Raw genomic sequence first — 24,550 nt, forward strand, 5'->3', positions numbered from 1 at the left:
ACCCAGTTGCCACTCCCATCATGCACCTGTGCTGCTGCTTGCAGTGTAGTTTCGGTTGCCTGAGCCTGGAGTCATGTGTGTGAGTTGCATTAGTTGTGAGTGTGAGTGTGTGTGCGTATGTGTCTCTATTGTTGACTAAGGCCACTGGCTGAACCCTTTAAGTGTGAAAATCTTTCTGTTGTTCCTATCTGTGACTCAGCATCTCTGCTATATGGTGAGTAGCAACTTTCCTTTTCATAATGTTGTTACATTCCAGCCTGGATTTTCCATTGTTTGATTGTATGAATGATTGGAAATTCAAAAGGAATATTCATAGTTTATCAACTACATTATTTGTTCTGCATACACAAATTTGTTATTTTTTCTGTGAAGTTGGGATTGCTAGTCATAGCCTCCTGGATTAACTATACTGAATAACTGATTGTAATACTCTTTTGCACCTTTTTTCTTCCGTTTTCATATTTTGTCTGACAAATATACCTTCCAGGTCATGGCTGTGGCCCTGGCTATTCATCTCCCCTGGAAGCTATGCAATATGGACCTAGAGAAAAAATTGTGTATGTGCCTTGCGTTCAACCTGCTGAAGCTCGCAGTACTAAACCAGACTTTTTGGCAACTGTTGATATTGATCCTGACAGCCCCACTTTCTGCAAGGTGAGTACAGTCTCTCTCTAGCAGTTGTGGTTAATGTAATTTGCTGTTTCAGATAATCTACTTAATATAACATAGCACTGAAATTATCATGAAATTCATTTCTACCATAGTCCTGCACGTTTCAGTTTTGTTCACTTACAAATAAATTTTAATGGATGCAGTTGTTTTTTTCCTGTATTTTAGTAGAGAAGGAAGTAATATTTATCAGACAGTTTTTAAGGTGGCAGAAATTTATTTTTCCATTTATTTTGTGCTTGCAATTGTTATTGTAGAAAAGTTGTGTTGCTTTTGTAAGAAAATTCACAAATATTCTACACAGGTGCATATAATGAAGTCATGCTCTTCTAAACTGATTAACCAGGATTTACTATTACAGTAAAATGCATGTAGCATCATTGACACAATATTGTGTACAGTCCACCTGCTTAGCTGGGTGGTAACATGCTCACCTCCCATGCAAGCAAGCCTCGGTTCGATTCCCAGTGAGGCTGGAGATTTTCTCTGCTCGGGGACTGGGTGTTGTGTTGTCCTCATCATCATTTCATCCTGATCAGTCACCCAATGTGGCAAAAGACTTGCACTTGGCAGCTGAATTTCCCAGGATGGAGCCTCCCAGCCAACAATGCCGTACGCTCATTCATTTTCATTGTGTACAGGTTATACATCGCCTGCCAATGCCTTACCTAGGTGATGAGCTACATCACTCAGGATGGAATGTTTGTAGCAGCTGTCATGAAGATTCAACAAAATGTAGAGACAAGCTGATTTTGCCATCACTGGGCAGTTCAAGGATATATGTTGTTGATGTTGGAATCAATGAGAGAGCACCTCGATTGCACAAGGTATGTAATATTACACAATTTTAAGTTACACTATGGTTGTCATTACCACACTGATGATTCTTGGTTCCATGCATGTTGAGGCTGTAAATTCAACTGTTTATGACAGATAAAATTAACAACTATCTTTCACCTGTATTTATTTATGTGAAAATATTATATGTGATTTTGTTGTCAATATGCTTCTCCATTATGAATCTTTGCTTTATGAAACTGAGACCTGCAGTCAAGCAATTCTATTAATCCTGTTTATGTTTCTATCTAACAAACTGTATCAAAACACAGTAACCGATTAATTAACATCAGTTAAAGTATCTCAATACAGTTTGTCAGTTGTGAATATATATTGGATTTAAGTGCATGCACATGCACTCATAAATATGGTATATTTTAAAGCATAAGTATAGTATGAAGTACCATACTAACTCCAAAATCAATCCCATATAATATTTTTACATTAATAAATACAGCTGAAAGAAAAGTTATTATTTTTATGTCCTACATTGATGTTGTTTTGTGATGTTTAGCATGCAGGCCAGTCTGATGCAACTATTCATGCTAGTCTAAAATGAGCAAGCCTTTTCATCTTTACCTAACTATGACAACAGATATCCATTTGCACCTGCTCTCTGTGTTCAAGCTTTGCTATTTCTCTAAAATAATAATAATATAGATTTGTACATTGGGTCAACCAACTGAATTCCATTACAATGATCAATAAATTGTGTCAAGAAGATACAGATGATTTGTCAGCTATTTTTATTCATTACTGTCAAATCAGAAACTTCAAAAACAATTTATCTAGCATAGTTTCTAGTGGGCTAGCTACTACATCCATGAGCAGTGCAGTTACCTGGCCTCCCTCTGGCTGCCAAATGATTTGCATTCTTTGAAGAATATTTTGTAGAATAGAGAGAAGTGCCAAGTAAGAAGCAGAAATTACAATTTTATGCATCATGAACTGGAGGTGCTATCATGTACAATAATTGATACCATTACCAATTTGATACAAGAAAGTATTGTGCAACCTACTGATATATTAAAGAAGTGGCTACAATCAAGCAGCATCAACAGATTTAACTATCTGGAAAAAATTATTTATAATCAATTCATGACATGGTTTTAATATAGATCTTCATGCTTTGAATACAAATTCAGAGCTTTGTAAATTATAAAGTAGTGCAGGAATCACATACAGCAGAGTCCCACTAATCCAAACCCCGGTAACCCGAACGTTTGGTTAATCCGAACATGAAAAATGTTAGTCTAAGTGTGGAAAACTGTGTGGTAAACTGCTGTCCATACACACTATTTTAATTTACACAGTACAGTAAACATGTATTAGAAAAATTGACAAGAAAAGATTAGCTTTAAACAATGCATAACAATGAAAGAAAAGCTGTCAAACTTACTAAAATACAACAGACATTTTATCCCTTCTTTTTAGATGACAAAAACTCAGTGATTTTTTTTTTGGCATAATGAAGACAGTCTGTTATATGATGCATAGTTGCACCATCATTTCATAAACATCAAATCAGCAGGTGTAGCAGTGGGCTGTGGCTCCCAATAACATAGCGTGAGGTCAAGGGCTTCTGCTGCATCACTTTGTGGCACCAACTCTCCTTTGTCGCTTTCAGGCTCATTGTCACTTCCGTCACAGCAGACCACTTCTTCCTGGTCTTGAGTCACAGCAGCAACTAAATCAGCATCAGTAAGCTTCTCCGCACATGCCCCATCCATTGCCATCCACTCATCTACATCTCCTTCACTAGCTTCTTCACATCCACAGATTGTCTGTATCAATTGTAGTAGATTTTCCTCTTCATTTTCAACTAGGTTGTCCTGAATTTCAAGAGATGTCCACAGTTTTCTCCATGATTTTCTCAGAGTATTTTCTGAATACTCTGGCATACCTCAGCGGCCCAGTAAACGACATCCTTCACATTGGTATTTTTTTATTTTGTCCACTAAAGGAATGCTATCATCTTGGATCAGCTACTTAAAAATTGTTTTCTGTAAATCAGTTTTCATGTTTGCAGTATGCCCTGGTCCATCAGCTGTAGAAGTGGTGTAACATTCGGTGGCAAAAACTTCGCACCAATTTCTCCACCACATAATTCCTCAGTGCTGGAGTGAGATGGCACATTATCAATCAAAAGGATTGCATGTGGAGACAAATGATTTTCCTTAGAAAACTGTTGAACAGAGGGAACAAACTGGCTGGGAAACCATTCTTTGAACAGCTTACCATCCATCCATGCTTTGTTCTTGTTGCAATAATATATGTGCAGGGACTTCGTGTTGCAGTTTTTAAAGGCTCTGGGCCTAGCAGATTTGCTGATCAGCATTAAAGGCAGCTTGTGGTCACCAGCAGCATTGCTGCACACTAATAAAGTCACACAATATTTGCACATTTTAAAACCAGGAGCAAGGTCTTCTGCTTTTGATGCCAGGCTTTTTGTTGGCAATGCCCTAAAATTAAGGCCAGTCTTGTCAGCATTATAAATTTGTTGAGGAGAATACTTTCCCTCTCTTATCATTTTTTCAAACTCACCCAAATAATCCTTTGCTGCATCATGGTCAGAAGATAGCTTCTTTCCAGTAATTGTTAGCAGACAGATTCCATGACATTTTCCGAATCTGTCCAACCAAACCATATCGCACTCAACAATGCACAACAACAAGGGCAGGGAGTGATAGTGAGCCACAGTTCCCACATTTGTTCCCATTTGTTATCATGATGTACCTACTTATGTGTTTGGTATACTTCATTCTAGAAACTTGTCTCCATAATTATGGCTAATCTGAACAAATTGGTAATCTGAACAAGGTCCGGTCCCAATTAGTTCAGATTAACAGGACTCTACCATATTTAAATTTGTGCCAGTTGAGAATCAACACTCACATTAAGAGAACAAACTTTTGATATGAGATCCACTTTTGCTATTTCATATCTTATTTATGAAGAGATCACATATGAAAATATGCCATATTCTCAGATGAGATTTCATTACTTGGTTAATCTCTCAACTACTATTTGGCATCTGGTTGGAAACATGGCAATATGTCGGACCACTCAGTACAAAATACTGTCAGATGCCTTGCAGTCTGGGTAATGATGGATGTATTGCGGTGATCTTGACTTTTGGTGCTGGCCTGGGTGGCCGAGCAGTTCTAGGCGCTACAGTCTGGAACCGCGCAACTGCTACAGTCACAGGTTCGAATCCTGCCTCGGGGATGGATGTGTGTGGTGTCCTTAGATTAGTTAGGTTTAAGTAGTTCTAAGTTCTAGGGGACTGATGACCTCAGAAGTTAAGTCCCATAGTGCTCAGAGCCATTTGAACCATTTGACTTTTGGGCAGTTCATTTGCTGGCTGTGACATCTAAAACATGTTGTGGCATACACTGTTTGATCAAAATTACCTGGACAGCCCTGTGTAATGTGGAACCGGCCTTTACCAATATAAAAAGGAGACTGGAGTATTGTGTTGTCAGCAGAGAAGCAGTAATATTAGAATGGGTCAAGAGAGTTCAGTGACTTTGAATGCGGCCTGGTCATTGAACATCACCTCAGTAATAAATCCATCAAGGAAATTTCAACTTTTCCAAAGCTGCATAAGTCAACTGTTGGTGATGTGATGTGAAGTGGAAACATGATGGATGAGTGACAGCTAATCCAAGACCAGGCAGATCTAATGAACTTACAAATACTGACAAACAAACATTGTGCAGAATGGTTGCAATTAGTTTTAAAACTGCTACCAACACACCTACTAGCACAATGACTGTGAATAGGAACTTCGAATAGGAAGTTAAAAAGAATGGATTCAGTGGTCAAGAGGCTCCTCATAAGCCAACCATTTCTGTAGTGAATGCTAAGCAATGCTTGAAGTTGTGTAAAGAACAATGCTGCTGGACAGTGGGTGACTGGGAATGTGTGATTTGGAGTGCTGACTCAGGCTATGACTTGAGGCAATCATATAGAAGGTTTTGGGTTTGCCCAATGCCTGCTGTTACTTGCCATCCCAAAAGTTAAGTATGGAGGATGTGCCATTTTGTTATGGAATGTTTTCTGTGGCTAGGATGTGGTCCCCTTATTACGTTTAAGAAAACACCTGTATGCATAATGATATGAACATACTTTTCAGCATTGTGTACTGCAGACAGTAGAGGAACAGTTTGGAGATGTGATTTTTTTATAAGCATGACATGCACTCTCTCACAAAGCAGCTACTGGGTGGCATGGATTGTGGACAGTGTAATATAACATGGCAAAATGTTTTGTGGGTGAAGTTTGGGATGTGTATCATTATTTAGTACAAGAAGAATAACGATTAATATACCACACCTTGTTATGGATATCCTCCACCAATAAAATAATACATATCTTGTGTAATATGGGGTGCTGCTTCTTAATGCTGCCATAGGTTCATCTTGATGTTATTGCATCACTACATGGGAATCATGCAATGATAGAAATAAGTTTAGTACTTCTTGTTCAAAGAGAATCTTATTTTGCACGCTAGATGTTTGGTGGCGAATGTACAAAGTCTGACTACATGTTGTTAAAACAAAGTTCTGTCCAAGACTGGCGTAATACTGACTTGGACTGACCTCAGACTGACCTATGGCGGCATACAAATCACCTCTATTTATATGGTTTTAAACAATGACTGTTATTGTTACATATTGAATTTTGGATTTATACAATTAAAGTTTTTGCATACATCTTCCCAAATAACATAGAAATTTACATGAAATAGAAGTGAATAATTTCATACAAAGACAGGAAAGAATCTGTTTCTATTGAAACTAAGAAATTACATGTTTTATCATTGCAACAATGTGTTTCATTAATTTGCATATATTTTTTTACTGACTTAAAGGATATCATCCTATCATTTTCAGGTGAACATAGCAATTAGTTTTATTGAATAAAAGGCCTAGATTCAATTAATTAAACTTTGTATGAGTAAAGTTTTACATTTCTATATGGTCATAATTACAGTTTAGTTAACTAACACCAATTAAAACATGAGTATCCTTAATTCTGACTGAAAAATCATCATGTCATATTTCTGTTAGGGATACATATAGTTTTTGAGGTAACAAAGCATACAAATGGCTGTCTCCTGTTGACTAGAAATATTGGAGCTTAAATGGTTGATTACTCCATAATTACAACAGCAATTTTATTCCTACCATGGTCCTGTGGTTTGTATTATGTGCAAATTGTGATTGTATATTAGCTTTTAACATGTTTCCTTCATTCTACATACTGGTGAGGCCCAACATAAACAATGTCAAAACAGTAGCTTAAATTAGTGCAGTTTAAGTTGGATTAAATCCTCTTTGGGAGAGTGGGGATGAGAGTGGAAGAAGAGGATACAGGGGTTGTGGTATTACAATATATCCCAAAGAGGTTTGACTATTGCAGAGAGACAAAGCTCTCCTAAATCTCTGGCTAAAAATGAATGGAATATAATCATGACTAGTGAAAAAGACCAGCAATTTGACAATTAGTGTGAGTGAAAAATACATGTTATGTATAAAGTTTAGTCAGTCAACTTTCTCATTTACAAGATGAAATACAAGAAAGATACAAGTGCATAAATTTTCAGTTTTATCATCTTGGTGCTCTTTTGATGCATCCATTGAATGTACTATGAGATTCGTTCAATTGTTAATATATTATTGCCTAATAAGTTGTATCTTAACCTCTAAAAGATGTTAGTGTGAGTTGGATGTCAAGTTATGGATACAGTATCACATAATTTTTTCCCAGGCAAGAACATGCCTCAACCGGAATGCCAGACATGCGATGCTGTATCAAACCTACTTCAATGTCAAAATTTCAAATAGACTAAAGAAATGTATCATCTTCCAAATTTAATGGTCAGAATGATCACATCTATATCAGTGTCCTCAAATAGGTGTGAACATACATCAGTAAACAAAATTAATTGTTTCTGAGAATAACCTCCTTGTGGTCACAACTACTATGTCCATTACTTCCATGAGTTTATTAAATGCAGTAAACAGTATATCAGTATAAAGTGCTGTGTTTTACAATCCCCTTCACATCACTTTGTTCCAACTGTGAATAGTGGTTCATTTCAAATTTTCACCAGTGCAAGACCGTCATTAGTTTACTTATATATACATATATCCCATGATTGTTAATTAATCTTATCACAGTAGAACTTCCAATTCAGAAGTATGGTGAACTGTAAAGAGTTATTCTGTGTATACAATACAGTGTGACAAAGCAAAATTCAAGTTGATAACATAAAATCTTACCTACTTTACCAGACGAAATATATATTTGTATCCACGAATGACAAATCAGATTCAAGAGTTATCCTACATCAAATCATAGAAAAACACTAATTTAAAATATATACCAGAAAATGCAAAGGAAAATTCCCTGCAGTCTGTTAAGTGAGACCAAAGTAGTGCATAGAACCATACAGAGTTCATCTTCTCATAGGAAATGCAATTGCAGAAAGTGACTGTAAGGCCACAAAACAAGTTATATCCTAACTCACAATCAAATAGAAGAGTTAACCTACAATGCATTTATATATATGACTAAAACTATACAGGAAGTCTCAAATCATGACATCACAACTGAAAAACAGATCAAATTGATATAGTAAGCAAAACTACATGAAACTAGAATTTGGCATGAGACACCTCAAACCAAATTGAAAATGTTCAAGGCCTATGTTTGCGATGATCGGACTGACCTAAAAATGCAAAGCGCTGGGTACTAACCAGTAAAAAGTTCATAATCAGTTGTTCAAATTTCAAAATCCATAAGGAATAAGTATGGAAATATGCAAACCAATGTGATGTGGGACTTCAAGTTCCATACAAAAATGTTCAAGGCCTATGTTTGCGACAATTGGCCTGACCTGAAACTACAGGTACTAACCAGTAAGAAAGTTCATTATCAGTTAGTTCAAATCTCAAAATCAATAAGCAATAAGTATGCAAGTATGTGCATCAAAATGATGTAGAACTTCAAGTTCCAAAGAAACATCATCTACTACCATAAGACAAGCAGAAGTTAGTATTAGGTGCACAAAGGTACAGTGACACAATGAAGCATCAACAATGATTGCCAGTCATGACAAATATGGGAAAATCTTCCAGATAAGCAGAATTATTCATGTTCATACAGTAATAAAATAAAGCGAAAATGATTTTGTAGGTGATGTTCAGTCACAATCTAATTATTTCATATCACATTTTAATATGAATGTGTGTTTGAAGATAAATACATATGTTGGTACGTTGGCACTTAAATGATTTAATAGGAAAAGCAATCCTGACAAAAGTGATTCAACAAGGGTGATGTTGAGCATCAAAGTACTAAAGAATATATGATGAATGCTAGCAACTAATATAGAAAGCATGACATGAACACACATACTGAATCAAATATAGGTAAAAACACAAGCATAATGCAAAGTAGAGTAATACACTTGATGTACTGAAACATAGCTTAAACTCCATGCATAATTGGTGTGTCAAAGAAATGATTGATGTCCAGCCAGAGCATCCAACCAAAATATCTCCTATCTGACTGATGCCTTCCTCAGACCAATCAGCCAATGAATATATCTCATCAAGACTGTGGTCATCTGTAACCCTGCAGCCAAAATCCACTAATAATACTATTCTCACCCTAGGACAACAGCAAGCAAACCACTCCTAAATCATATTAATAAAAAGCTTTCAAAGACAACACCAAATTTATCACAGAGCAATCAGATTCATTATAGTCAAGATAAAGTAAATAATACGTAAATCATTGAAGTCAATAGAATATGTGTCATGTATAAACTTCAAATAGCAGGCTAACTGCGTGCAATGTAAGTTACACTCCTGGAAATTGAAATAAGAACACCGTGAATTCATTGTCCCAGGAAGGGGAAACTTTATTGACACATTCCTGGGGTCAGATACATCACATGATCACACTGACACAACCACAGGCACATAGACACAGGCAATAGAGCATGCACAATAACGGCACTAGTACAGTGTATATCCACCTTTCGCAGCAATGCAGGCTGCTATTCTCCCATGGAGACGATTGTAGAGATGCTGGATGTAGTCCTGTGGAACGGCTTGCCATGCCATTTCCACCTGGCGCCTCAGTTGGACCAGCGTTCGTGCTGGACGTGCAGACCGCGTGAGACGACGCTTCATCCAGTCCCAAACATGCTCAATGGGGGGACAGATCCGGAGATCTTGCTGGCCAGGGTAGTTGACTTACACCTTCTAGAGCACGTTGGGTGGCACGGGATACATGCGGACGTGCATTGTCCTGTTGGAACAGCAAGTTCCCTTGCCGGTCTAGGAATGGTAGAACGATGGGTTCGATGACGGTTTGGATGTACCGTGCACTATTCAGTGTCCCCTCGACGATCACCAGTGGTGTACGGCCAGTGTAGGAGATCGCTCCCCACACCATGATGCCGGGTGTTGGCCCTGTGTGCAACCGTCGTATGCAGTCCTGATTGTGGCGCTCACCTGCACGGCACCAAACACGCATACGACCATCATTGGCACCAAGGCAGAAGCGACTCTCATTGCTGAAGACGACACGTCTCCATTCATCCCTCCATTCACGCCTGTCGCGACACCACTGGAGGCGGGCTGCACGATGTTGGGGCGTGAGCGGAAGACGGCCTAACGGTGTGCGGGACCGTAGCCCAGCTTCATGGAGACGGTTGCGAATGGTCCTCGCCGATACCCCAGGAGCAACAGTGTCCCTAATTTGCTGGGAAGTGGCGGTGCGGTCCCCTACGGCACTGTGTAGGATCCTACGGTCTTGGCGTGCATCCGTGCATCCGTGCGCCGCTGCGGTCCGGTCCCAGGTCGACGGGCATGTGCACCTTCCGCCGACCACTGGCGACAACATCGATGTACTGTGGAGACCTCACGCCCCACGTGTTGAGCAATTCGGCGGTACGTCCACCCGGTCTCCCGCATGCCCACTATACGCCCTCGCTCAAAGTCCGTCAACTGCACATACGGTTCACGTCCACACTGTTGCGGCATGCTACCAGTGTTAAAGACTGCGATGGAGCTCCGTATGCCACGGCAAACTGGCTGACACTGACGGCGGCAGTGCACAAATGCTGCGCAGCTAGCGCCACTCAACGGCCAACACCGCTGTTCCTGGTGTGTCCGCTGTGCCATGCGTGTGATCATAGCTTGTACAGCCCTCTCGCAGTGTCCGGAGCAAGTATGGTGGGTCTGACACACCGGTGTCAATGTGTTCTTTTTTCCATTTCCAGGAGTGTATGTCAATTGTCACTAATAGTCTCCATAATAATCATGCTTAACATTCAATCATGTACGTATGAAGTATTTCAGATTCACATGACACTGAATAATTGTAAAATCATGAAGATGTGAAACAAAACCAAATGTTATACAAGTGACTAAGATTATACCATAGTTCCTGCTGATCAACTAGAGTGTTAAGTAGACAAATGTATGTATTTATGTGTATTATCCAGTTGGCTATACTTTTCTTCAAAATTCATACTATTCTCAGTTCCTGTCAGTATAAATAAAATAAAATACTATTTTCAAATCAGCAAAGCATTTCATGTACCTAGAATTGATTTAGACATGTGGCTAGAAACTAAGTGCAAATGGCGTAAATAAGGAATATAGTACCAAAATATAAAGATGTTGAAGCAGATACAACATTAGCCCTTGTGCTTGCCAGACATATAGTACATGCAAAGAGTGTACCCCCCTGGGGTTGATCATATTAAACCTCAGAAAATATGATTAAAGTAGAGTGTATTAAGGAAATTATTGCACCTCACGTCATCAAACACCAATATCATGAATCAAATAGGTAATCAAAGTCAGCATAAATCCAAAGGATAGAAGTGTATATGAATATGTGTGTGAATGTAGTACTGATGTATAATGGTGTTGAAACAGATACTACATTAGCTGGGACTCTCGTGCTTGCCAGATACATGATACACAGAGAGAGTGGATCTGTAGAGACCTGGCCAGTGATAGCTACACCTTATTCTGTTTAAAGCCTTGACAAATCTCAAGTGACTAGATGTTGGAGCATCATTGAGAAATCTCAGGATAACTTGCCATAGATGAACTGGAAAGAGATGCAACCATTTCACTTATACAATGTTCTGTTTATTAATTGGAATCCTCCTTTGGTTAGTTGCTCCTCCTTCAAGGCTTTTGTGGTTTTCACTAGTGGTGGATCTTCCGTCTAATAATAGGCAATGTTATCTAATGCAGTGATGACTGAGATTTAATACACATTGCTGTGTTCTGCCAAAGGATTTCTTCAAAGGCCATCAGTGTCCTTATGTTTGCATCTATTTTTGTATACTACTGTGATGTCATACTCCTGAAGTCTCAGTACACACCTTGCCAGTTGACCTGATGGATCCTTCAGGCCTGTCAGCCAGCATAGAGAATAGTGATTTGTCACAGGGTGAATAGTTTGCCAGATAAATAGAGCTGGAACTCATTGATGGCCCAAACAACTGCAAACACACTCACAAGCTTGTAGTGTTGTTCATCACGGACTTTGCTCTGGAAGCATAAGCTATCACTTATTTGGTATATTTCTGAATTTTTACTAGAACTGCACTTTTCCCATAATTGCTTGAGTGTGAAGTTCTGACTTGACATACTCATCATGCAGTGCTAGAACCGGAGAAGATATAAGCTACCCCTTAAGGAAACAAAGATTTTTCTTACACCTTGCTCCAGGAACATTTGGTGCCTCCTTGTATTAATCATTGCAAGAGTTGTGCCATGGAGCAGAACTTCCTTATGAATTGCCTTTAGTATGAGCACATTCCCAGAAAATTTCTCTCATCAAGGACATGCCAAGGAGTCAGAAAATCTGTGACTTCTCTTATTTTCTCTGGACTGGAATAGACCCATCACCATTAACTATTTGCTCCAAGATTTTTATTTGTTGAGAGATGAAGGGGCATTTTTTTTTATTCAGATGGAGCCCTGTGGTCTGAACACACTTCAATATGGTTGTAAGGCAGCTTAAGTGTTCTTCAGATGTCTTCAAAAAAACAGCAGTGTTATCCAGATAGCAGAGACAAGTCATCGATTCAGGATGCAGATTTTCCATCATATATTCACAGCTGGCTGAAGCATCATATAATCCAAATGGCATAACTCTGAACTCATAAAGGCCATCAGGAGGTATGAAAGCAGTCCTCTCTGGGTCCGCATCATCAACCACAGTTTGCCAGTTAACCTGTCTGCATGTTCACAGTTGAGGAGTACTTTGCTCCTGTCATGCTGTCTAGTGTGTCACCTGTGTACAAAAATGGGTGTACATCTTTCTTCATGATTTAGTTCAGTCATTGGTACTTGGCACAGAAACACCATGTGCCATGTTTCTTCTTTACTAGGACTGCAAGAGAGGACCAAGGACTCTCTGAAAGTTCTGTGATCTTATCTTCTGTGTTGTTCAGCCAGTGACACCCTGTGCAAGTGCTGATTGATTGGTGGGTGATCTTCAGTAATGGTACAGTGTTTTACCATGGGTTGCTTGATCTGACTTTTCTTCACTCCACATTTGAATTAGTCTGAAAATTGCTGCAGAATGGCTAACACTTGCCCATGCTTTTCCTCAGTCAGGTCAGATCTTATGTCCAGTTCAATAACAGCTTCCTCCATTCCATTGTGTGTAGTGGTAGCAGCTCATGATTCTTTGTCAGTGGCATTGAGTTGCCCATGCTGGACTGGCTCACATGTTCCTATACACATACTGTTAGGGATAAGTTGTCACTGCTAGTGACAGGATTCCAAAGTTCCCTTGACCATCAGTACTGCTGATGATTGTCTCTGGTATGTATATTTCTTATGTGAGCCAGAGTGGCTTTTGGCAGTTGACAAAAGTTACAAAGTGTAACTGAGTGTCTAGCTTGATGATTGGAAGTTTGGTACTTGTCTTGTTATTATGATGGGATAACAATGTCCTCACCAGCGAACAACTTTTGAGAGTAATCTTTGTGTGCGCATTGGAATAGCTTATCCAATCTGGTGCTTCAATCTTCTACAGTCTATGACTGCTTGTGATAGTTGAAATCTTGAGGCTTTGTAGCCATTGGAAGCTCATCACCTCTCTCTGCAGTAGTGTACAACATGTCTATGGCATCCATAATGGAAGCATAACAATATGTTGTATTCTGTCCTCCAAATGTCCATTCTCCTGTGGCAGAGATGTTTGTTGCACCTGGTTGAAACATTGGGTTGTCTTTTTCATATGCTGATACCACCTGATGACTTTCCCAGTTGTTGTGACATCCTTTACTAGAAGAAATTGTTAAATGCCCTTCTGTAAATCCATTCATCAAATGAGAGATTTTTCTGGCTTCTTTCGTGTGTCATATTCACTATGTGGCATAGACCAAAATATTCTGTATGTGTTATTCCCCATAATATAAAGCTCTCTTCTCCAATTGTTCTTGCACTAAGCTGATTTGATGCTGCTTGTCATCAAATATTTTCTTCAGTTTGGCACAAAATTTGTTTCAGCTAATGAGTTGCTCTTCATTTTTCTTGAACCACTGGTGGACTGTACCACCCATGTAAAATTATGCATTTGCCAAACACATCATGTTATCTCACCTACTCGGTCAAATCCTTTCAGCCCTTTCACTGGGTTCTGACTACCATCTCCAGAAAATACTGATGTATGCCTTAAGTGCAGCTGACTTGTTGCTGTTTAGGAATTCATTGGTTTCTTGAATATAAAGACCTTGGGAATGACGTACTGCTTGTATTGTAGGTCTGTCTATGTAAGCAACACCTTTTAAGTTGCATAGTTGGAGCCACAGTGATGTAAATGTTTTGAAATATCTGAGGTCTCCACCAAAGAGTGTCATATCATAATCACAGCCAAGTTCAAATCTGAAAGCATGGTTGTCAGTGAACTACAAGTCAAAGCAAGTTTATCGCAAACACCAACATATAGATAGAAGAGAACTCAACTTCTGAGAGGAGCATGTTGCCTATTTATACAAACATGGAATATTCTAGAATACACAAACATTACAAACAATTGAAATTTCAAGAACCTCCCAGGTATGACAAATATTAAATAATTGCTGATGGTTAGGTTTGAAATGGTGAACTGAAGTACGGCAGCTTGCAGTGCTGGCCTCTATGCCACACTGAGTGCACCACAGCTCATGGCTATACACAAGGCAAGTAGTGGTTGAGAAGGGAATGAGACAGGGTTGTAGTCTATCGCCACTGTTCTTAAATCTGTACATTTTGTGAGCACTGAATGAAACCAAGTAGAAATTTGGAAAGTGAATTTAGGTTCAGAGAAAAGAAATAAAAACTTTTAAGTTTGCTGATGACACAGTAATCCTATTCAGCAGTTCTGTTCAGCAAAGGACTTGGAAGAACTGCTGAATAGAATGGAAAGTGTCTTGAAAAGAAGTTTTAGGATGAAATTCAACAAAAGTGAAACAAGGGTAATGGAATGTAGTCAAATTAAATCATATGAAGCTGAGTGAATTAAATTAGGAAATGAGACACTAAAAGTAGTAGATGTCTTTTGGTATTTGAGCAGCAAAATAACTGATCTTGGCTGAAGTAGAGAGGATATAAAATGCAGACTGGCAATAGCAAGGAAAACATATCTGAAAAGAGGAATTGTGTTAGGAATTTGTCTGGGTGCAGCCTTTCACAGCAGGGTTACGTGGACAATAAAGAGTTCAGACAAAAAGAGAACAGAAGCTTGTGAAATGAAATGTGGTGCCTCAGAAGAGTGCTGAAGATTAGATGGGTAGATTGAGTAACATAGGAGGAAATGCTGGATTGAATTAAGGAAAAACAAAATGTCTGACCAATTTGACTAAAAGAAGGGATCAGTTAATAGGACACATTCTGAGACATCAAGGAATCATCAGTTTGGTAATGGAGGGAAGTATGGGAGTTAGAAGTATGTAGGGTACCATGGTATGAATACAGTAAGCTTGTTCAAATGGATGTAGATTGCAGTATTTATTTAGAGATGAACAAATTTGCACAGTATAGAGAAGGGTGGAGAGCTGCATAAGCCAGTCTTTGGAGAAGGTAATAACAAAAACAACAAGATTGTATCTGAAACAGTATTCTAATAATGCAACACACAGTGCACAATTTTTGCTGTAAACAGCTCTAACTGAAACAAGACTGATATGTTGCTGGAATTTCTGACATTATCTTTTTTCAGGGCTAACTATAGTCAGATCTGAAAACATGTTGTCCAGAAGTTCAGCAACATTTTCAATCTTGTTTATGTGGCTGTTAACTGCTCATTACATCAGTTGCTTGTAGGCTGTTACTATTATTCTTCCCATTACTTATATTCATTCCAACAAAGACTTCCCAGTGTACACATAAAAATTTCTGAACTTGTAAAATCATTGTCCTACAACAATAGTTTAATTTGTGTGCTTCGATTTTGCCTTTCTTCTAATTTTTTTTCCGTTTGACAAGTGTCACATGCTGTTATGTTTTGTTGCTTCTTTATGCTATAGTGAACTGACACTATTTATCAATTTTGAAGGTGATAGATCCTCAAGACTTGAGTCAACTAGATGTTACTGCTCTACATACAACACATTGCCTTCCAACTGGAGAAATAATGATATCTACATTGGGTGACAACTGTGATGAAGCAAAAGGAAATTTTCTTCTTCTTGATGCTGAATCTTTTGAAATTAAGAGTGAGTATAGTAAATATAAGACTTACCATCTATTTTAAAACATTATTACAACACTTTGTGAGGAAGCAGGAATATCTGCTACTACACACATAGGCAGCATTGTCTACTAAAATTTCCAAATCTTTTGACATGATGTATTTAGTAAGCTGAGGTAACAATATGAAGGTACACTGATACCCAAACATATCAGTTTTTTTAATGAGAATTCTGTGTGTTGTATTTATGTTTTTTTTTTTCTAGAGTGTGGTTCATTGATATATGAGGTAAGGTCAAAAAATACCGGAATATTCATAATTTCGTGCCAATGGTGTATTGGAGAAAATACTCTTGGCATCCCTGCACATGCCATTGTTTAATGTGTAACTGCCAGAAGTTTCATTGTAGTGTGTCTGTTAGTTATTGTTCAGTGGTGTATTGAGTACAATGTTGTGTTGCACAGTTTTTGAACTTCAAGGTGACAGAGTTGAGAAGCAACACAACTGCATTAAATTTTGTGTGAAACTTTAGAAAACCTTTAAGAGACACCAAATTATGCAGGAAGCCTACAATGATGAATGCTTAAGCCTTACTCAGTGTTATGAATGAATGGTTCAGATGGTTTAAAAATAGGAGTTGGAAGTTAAAGATGATCCTCATTCATTATGCCCTCTGAAGGATTAATCCATCATGTATTCATACCACAGGGACAAATTGTTGATCAATGGTACTATCGTGGCATGTTGTGATGCGTGCGAGAAAATGTGAGAAGCAAATGGCTACAAATGTGGCGAGACAATTCATGGCTCTTACATCACAATAACACACCTGCACATTCATCCCTGAATGAATGGTTCAGATGGTTTAAAAATAGGAGTTGGAAGTTAAAGATGATCCTCATTCATTATGCCCTCTGAAGGATTAATCCATCATGTATTCATACCACAGGGACAAATTGTTGATCAATGGTACTATCGTGGCATGTTGTGATGTGTGCGAGAAAATGTGAGAAGCAAATGGCTACAAATGTGGCGAGACAATTCATGGCTCTTACATCACAATAACACACCTGCACATTCATCCCTGTTGGTACATGACTGTAGCACAAACAACAAAATCACTGTGCTGCCGCATCCTCCATACCCTCCAGACATGACCCTGCAGATTTTTCTTTTATTTTCAAAATTGAAAACTCCAGTGGAAGGACTTTTAGGACAGTGAAAGGATTTGCAAAGATGGACAAGATAAAAGAAAATTCATAGAAGGCACATAGTGGGATCCAGCAAGAGGCATACCAAGACTGCATCTGGTTGTGGAAATGACATTGGGAGCAGTGTATCAATTTTGGAGGAGAGTATTTTGAAAGAGATCATGCACAATAAGTAAAAGGTAAGAATAGAAAATTTTTATGGACAAAGTTCCGGAATTTTTTGAACAGACCTTGTATGTGGTATCTGTTCTTTTGGACTCATCCAAAAGAACAGACACCACATACATAATTAAGGCAATGCTGGCCAATGGTACCTTCAGTGCAGATGCACTCCAGGCTTGAACTCTTACGGGAATTTGTGACATGCTGTGAGTAATGAGGCTAATGAGCAGGGGCACTACATCAGCAGTGTACGGTATAAGTTGAGAATTTGGGTCTGACAGGAGGCATGTAGGGTAGTCCGTGGGGTTGTGGTGACCACAGTGTACAGATGGTCCATCTGCCTAGTCAGCAGGAGACTCAGGTTTGAATCCTGATCTGGCCCAAATTTTCAGCTTACCTCATAATATCAGCCAATGCCCACTGGCAGTTAATGTCTTTAACCCCTTAATTTAAAACCTTGAGTTGTCTCATGTCTATTATTTTGACAGAAACTTAAAATCCTGGATAAACTCAGGCAACTTAAGAAAAGACCTCTGAAAAAATAGAACCATACTTATATCCATTTCAGCACTGGTAGTTACATGTTCAGCTGCTAGAGAGCACCTGGCAGTACATTTGTAGCCTGGCTGTCATGTTTTGGTTGAGGTGGTTGCCACTAGGTATCATCTGTACTGTGTGCAGCTCTGGATACTGCGCAACAAAATGTGTGCTTTCAGACTCTCTCCTATATTGTTGTTTAGGCAATGCTTTCAACAAAGTATGGCTGTAGCAATTCTGAGTTTGACATTGAATTTAGCAGCTCAGAAAGTGGAAAAGAATGTGATGTTACTTCATTAGAGACTGAAAGTGAAGACATTTTGTCAGTTGACTGACAAGTGCTCACCAGTGGCACAAGATAAATATAATGACTGTGCTCCAGCCAGCTCCTCCAAGATTTGTGGTCTCAGAAAACTGTTGTGAAATATGTGGTTATACTTCATAGCTAGACAGAAATTAAAAAATGTCTTCAAGTTTCAGGATATTTAAGTCAAAGTCCAGTGCATATAATGTTATTCTTCACAGAATTATTTTCATTAATCAAGAATTCAATTTTTTTTCAAATAATTTGAAAAATTTTTTAAGTTAAAGGGTTAATTCCTTCGCGACTTGATTCATAGTTGCTGCAGGATCAAAATGGTGTCTGTTGTTTTGGATAAGTCCAAAACAACAGACACCATATACATAATTAAGGCAATGACAGCCAATTATCCCTTCAATGCAGATGTACAAAAAGCTCGAACTTGTACAGGAATTGGCGAGATGCCATGAATAATGAGACTAACAAGCAGTGGCCCTATATCAGTAGTCTGTGGTATAAGCTAAGAAGTTGGGTGTGATGGGAGGTGTGCGAGGATAGTATGTGTGGTTGTGCTGACCATTGTGTCCAGATCTGCTTAGTAAGCAAGGGAGCCACATTCGAATCCAGATCCAGCACAAATTTTCAACTGACCCCATTGATATCAATCATGCCCACTGGCAGCTAATGTCTTTAATTCCTTTATGCTTCAATGAGAATTTTTTTCCATAAATTTTCTGACTGGTTTGATCAAGTCTGCCACAATTCCTTTCCCATGCAACCGTTTCCATCTCAGAGTTGCACTTGCAACTGACGTCCTAAATTATTTGCTGGATGTATCCCAATCTCTGTCTGCCTCTACAGTTTTTACCCTCTACAGCTGCTTCTAGTACCATGGGAAGTTAACAGGTGTCCTGCCATCCTGCCCCTTTTTCTTGTCAGTTGTTTCTGTATATTCCTTTCTTCACTGATTCTGTGGAGAACCTGCTCATTCCTTACCTTATCAGTCCACCTAATTTTCAACATCCTTCTGTAGCACCACATCTAAAGTGCTTCTATTCTGTTCTGTTCTGGTTTTTCCACAGACCATGTCTCACTGCAATAAATGCTGTGCTTCAAACATACATTCTCAGAAATTTCTTCCTCAAATTAAGGCCTATGTTTGATTATAGTAGACTCCTCTTGGCCAGGAGTGCCCTTTCTGCCAGTGCTAGTCTGCCTTTTATGTCCTCCTTATGCCATCTGTCATGGGTTATTTTGCTGCCTTGGTAGGAGAACTGCTTAACTTCATCTACTTTGTGATTACCAGTTAAGATTTTAAGTTTCTTGTTGTTCACATTTCTGCCACTTCTCATTGCTTTCATCTTTCTTTTATTTGCTCTCAACCCATATTCCATACTCATTAGACTGACCATTCCATATGTCAGCTCCTGTAATTCTTCTTTACTTTCACTGAGGATAGCAATGTCATCAGTGAATCTTAACATTGATATCCTTTCACCCTGAATTTTCATCTCAGTCTTGAACGTTTCTTTTATTTCCATCATTGCTTCTTTGACATATAGATTGAATAGCAGTGGTGAAAGACAACATTCCTGTCTTATACCTTTCTTAATCCTTGATTAAATTAGATTCTTTTTCGGTTCCATAGACTCAAAAAATGAGCTGATCCTCTTGGATGTGAAACATGTCAGAAAGTATAACATTAAAAACATAAAACATTTGAATGTAATACTTACTACCCTGGCCATTTGTCAGGAGATTGTTAGAATAGGAGAATACATTACAATAAACTGGAACTGCCAATGTTTACAGAATTAATACACTGTCAGAATGAAATATTGTAGTGCAATTTGAATAAACTTACCATACACAAATACCTAATCTTGACTGTTGTGACCAAGTGCTGTCAAAACTGAAATCTAACAGGCATTTTTACTTAAGCTGGTCCAACAGTCACTGTTAAGATATTCATCTGTAGACTAGAAGGAGTTGCCTATCAAAAAGTCTTTCAAACTCTGCTTTATCTGAAACCAAGTATTTAATGGTTGCTGGTAATTTATCGAATATGTGTGTTCCTGAATAATGGACCCTTTTTGAATGGAATTAAGTAATTTTATGTATTTATGTAGCTTGTTCTTAGTCCTAGTATTGATACTATGTATTGAGCTATTGGTTAGAAATAGAGATATATTATTCACAACAAATTTCATTAAGGAACAAAAATACTGAGAAGCAGTGGTTAGAATACAAAGTTTCTTGAACAGGTTTCTACATGATGATCTTGAATTTACACAAGGAATGATTATTATTACATGCTTTTGTATGCTAAAAACTTTTACTCAGTTTGATGAGTCGCCACAGAATATGATCCTATACGACATAATAGAATGAAAGTAAACAAAGTATGCAACTTTTTTATATTTATATATCCTACATCTGACATCATTCTCAATGCAAATACAGACTTGTTAGACACTTAAGCAATTCTGTGTAATTCCCTTCCCAACTGAATTTATTATCAAGTTGTAATTCCATAAATTTCACACTGTCAGCCTCTTCGATCTGCATGTGTTCACATGTTACACACATGTTGGAAGGAAATCCCTTACAAGTTCTGAACCGCATATAGTGGGTCATCTGAAAGTTTAATAACAGTGAATTAGTTTTAAACCATTTATTAATGTCAGTGAAAATTTGATTAGGAACCATTTCTAAATCTGTAGTTGACTTGCTACTTAATGTAATGTATCATCTTTAAACAAAACACATTTAGCCTCTGGCTACGTAACAGACAAGAGATAATTAAGGTACACAAGAAAAAGCAATGGATCCCAGATGGAACATTGAGGACACCACATGTAGTTAATTCCCAATGAGATGAAGGCTGACTGCTTGTTCCACAGGTATTTTGCAACAACAACCTTTGTTTCCTAATAGTTAAGATTCAAACCATTTCAAGGCACTGCCAGTGACTTCATACTATTCTAATTTACTTAGGGGAATGCTGTGATTCGCACAGTCAAAGGCATTTGACAGGTCGCAGAAAATTTCAATTTGTTATCTAATGAATTAAATACACTCTCACCATACATGTAAATAGCTTTCTCTATATCAAAACCCTTAAGGAACCCAAACTGTGACTTGGACAATATATTATTTGTGGTAAGATGCTTAAGGAGATGCTTGAACGCATCTTATCAAATATTTTTCAAAAAAACCAACAAAAGTGAAATTGGTCAATAGTTTGATGGTACTTCTTTACCCCTTTCTTGTAAAGAAGCTTAACTTCAGCATATTTTAAGTAGTCTGGAAACATTCCACTGGTAAGAGACTGATTATACAAATAACAAGATAGAACTCAACTTGCATGAGCACTCTTTGATTAACTTCATTGACCTGTTATCATAACTACTAGAAAACTTTGATTTTAGGGTTTTTATGATGGACACTACTTCTTTGGGAGATGTGAGTGTCAATTTCATTTTACTAAAGTTATTTGCAAAGACCAGTCTCAGCTACTGTGTTGCACTGTTTACTAAAACTGAAAACCCTAAGCTGTCAGCAAGAGAAACAAAGTACTTGTTTAAAAGGTTTGCAACACTACATGCACTTGTTACCAATATCTCATTTATTTTTAGAGTGGGCTGTTCCTCTTCCTTTTTGGTCCCACCTGTCTCTGTCTTCACTATATCTCATTTGGTTTTTGTATTTTATTACCTTTCTCTCATTAAAAAGCTGCTTAGATTTCTGGATTACTTGCTTTAGTATTTTGCAGTATTCTTTGTAATGTTATAGTGTCTATAACATCAGATAACTTCATGTGTACCTCTTCATTCTGTAGTACCTCTGCATTCCATTTCTTTACACATTGATTCTTCCTGTCTAGTCTCCTAAACTTCAGCCTACTCTTCATCATTACCAGATTGTGATCTGAGTCCATATCTGCCACTGGCATGACTTAAGGTCCAATATTTGATTTTCAACTCTCTGCCTGACTGTGATGTAATCTAACTCCTAAGTATACTTTCTCCTTGTGATTCTTGAACAGAGTATTTGCTATTATTAACTAAAACTTATTGCAGAACTCAATTAGTCTTTCTGTTTTATGATTCCTAGTACCAAGCCCATATTCTTCCATAACCCTTTCTTCTACCCCTTCCCCTACAATGTCATTCCAACCACCATGGCTCTTAGATTTTCATCTACACTTATGTAATGAGTTACCATTTCAATATCCTCATATACTTTCTGTACCTCTTCATCTTCTGCTTGTGATGTCAGTGTGTATATCTGAACTATTGTTGTCAGTGTCGATTTGGTGCAATTCTGATGAGAACAGCTCTATCACTGAACTGTTCACAGTACGTTGTTCTTTGTCATAGCCTCCTCAACAAATCCTTCTCCTGTTCTACCATTTTCTGCTGCAGTTGATATTACCCTATACTCATCTGATCAGAAATCCTTGGTTTCTTTTCAGTCACTTCACTAATGCCCACTATATTTAGGCTGAGCCTTGGCATTTCCCTTTTCATATTTTCTAGCTTCTCTACCATGTTCAACCTTCTGATATACAATGCCCTGACCCATAGAACATTATCCTTTCTTGGTCATTCAATCCTTTTCTCATGGTCACTTCCCCCTTGGCAGTCCTCTCATAGAAATTTGAATGGGGGATTAATCTGGAATCTTCTGCGAGTGGAGAAATCATCATGACACTTTTTCAATTACAGGCAATATGTCCTGTGGATACATGTTACGTGTCTCTACAGCAGTAGCTTCCATTGCCTTCTTCATCCCCTTGCCACTGATCATTGCTGATGTGACTCTTCCACCTTTTAGGGCAAGGAGTGCGCCGAACCTCTGTCCACTCCTTCGCCATCTTTGACAAGGCCATTGGTAAATGAGGGTGACTTCTTAGGCAGGAAGTCTTTGGCTGCCACTGCTGATGATTTTTTTATTAAAAATTTAAATGGTGGTAGTGTTGAAACACAGGACTGAGGACACTTTGATTACTAATCAAAGATGCTACACCTATACCATAGGTGAGAACTACAGGCTCATTGAGGTAATGGCTAAAAGCACTTAAAATTTATTTCAGGCTCTTAAGACTTTCAGAAGCCATCATGGTCTAGTAGGTAGACACTAAACTCTAGCCCTGGAGGTGACACATTCAAGTCAGGTATGAATGGAGATTTTTTCCTTGTTCCAGTCCCACCAGGATGACCACAGGTCCACTCAGCCTGCTATCAATTGAGTACCAGGGATGTTTCCTGAGCATAAAGTGTGGCTGGTGCAATGGGCTCATCATCATCATCTCTCTCCTAGTGCACCTTACCTGCAGTCAGGCCAGTAGCCTACTTTTGGGTTGTGCACCATAGACATCTTTTTTAAAAAACTTTTAAATGTCAGTTGATTATTATTGTGCATTGGCAATAAATTCAAATTAAGAAGACAAGCACCACAAACCAATATCATCCAGTATTTTTGTTCTAATTCTAAGATTTCTGGTGTGATTAAAGGAACTATTCTCACAAATTTGCAGGTTGTCTCCTTTGTATAGAGTTTAGTATGTTTCCATTGTGTAAGTACTACATCTATAAATCTTCATACATATGTCACCTGGCTATGTGCCCAAATTTTTATAGCATTTGTAGGTTTAGAAAAAGGTTTCAACAATATTAACTGGAATACGCTCTTTGAAATTCTGATATTATGGGTTATAAAATATGGGGAGTGAAAGGCAATCTGCAACTTGTACAGAATGCAAACAGCAGTTATAAGAGTTAAAGGACATTAAGGCAGGTGGAAACTGAGAATGGAGTAAGTGATATGGGGAGCTAATAAAAGCAAGGAGAAATTTGGTATAAGAATTAAAATTCAAGGTGAGTAAATAAAATGTTTAAAATGAATCTTCAGTTTCACCCAGCATAATTGATGAAAAAATGATTCATGAGAGTATGACTGATTCTTGGAGTCCAACAGACGCACCATTTCAGCAACTAGTCGTATTGATATTATCAGGTCCGCTGATGAACTGAGCGCCTTAGTGGGCATACAATATATATCTTCCTCTCTGCCTCCACTCCACCCCTACAGTTTGAAG

At 38.2% G+C, this 24,550-nt stretch overlaps 1 protein-coding gene across 1 annotated transcript in view; it reads left to right on the top strand.

The window, feature by feature from the left end:
* The first annotated feature begins 478 nt into the window (after positions 1 to 478).
* LOC126176982 (methanethiol oxidase-like) overlaps positions 479 to 24,550 on the top strand; it is a 156,105-nt gene continuing 132,033 nt past the window's right edge. The window contains exons 1-3 of the mRNA XM_049924196.1: positions 479 to 654; positions 1,311 to 1,496; positions 16,102 to 16,261. Coding sequence (XP_049780153.1) covers positions 529 to 654; positions 1,311 to 1,496; positions 16,102 to 16,261 — 472 coding nt within the window. The 5' untranslated portion in view covers positions 479 to 528. The remainder of the gene's footprint in view (positions 655 to 1,310; positions 1,497 to 16,101; positions 16,262 to 24,550) is intronic.

Source organism: Schistocerca cancellata, chromosome 3, assembly GCF_023864275.1.
Source record: "Schistocerca cancellata isolate TAMUIC-IGC-003103 chromosome 3, iqSchCanc2.1, whole genome shotgun sequence".
Lineage (NCBI taxonomy): Eukaryota > Metazoa > Arthropoda > Insecta > Orthoptera > Acrididae > Schistocerca > Schistocerca cancellata.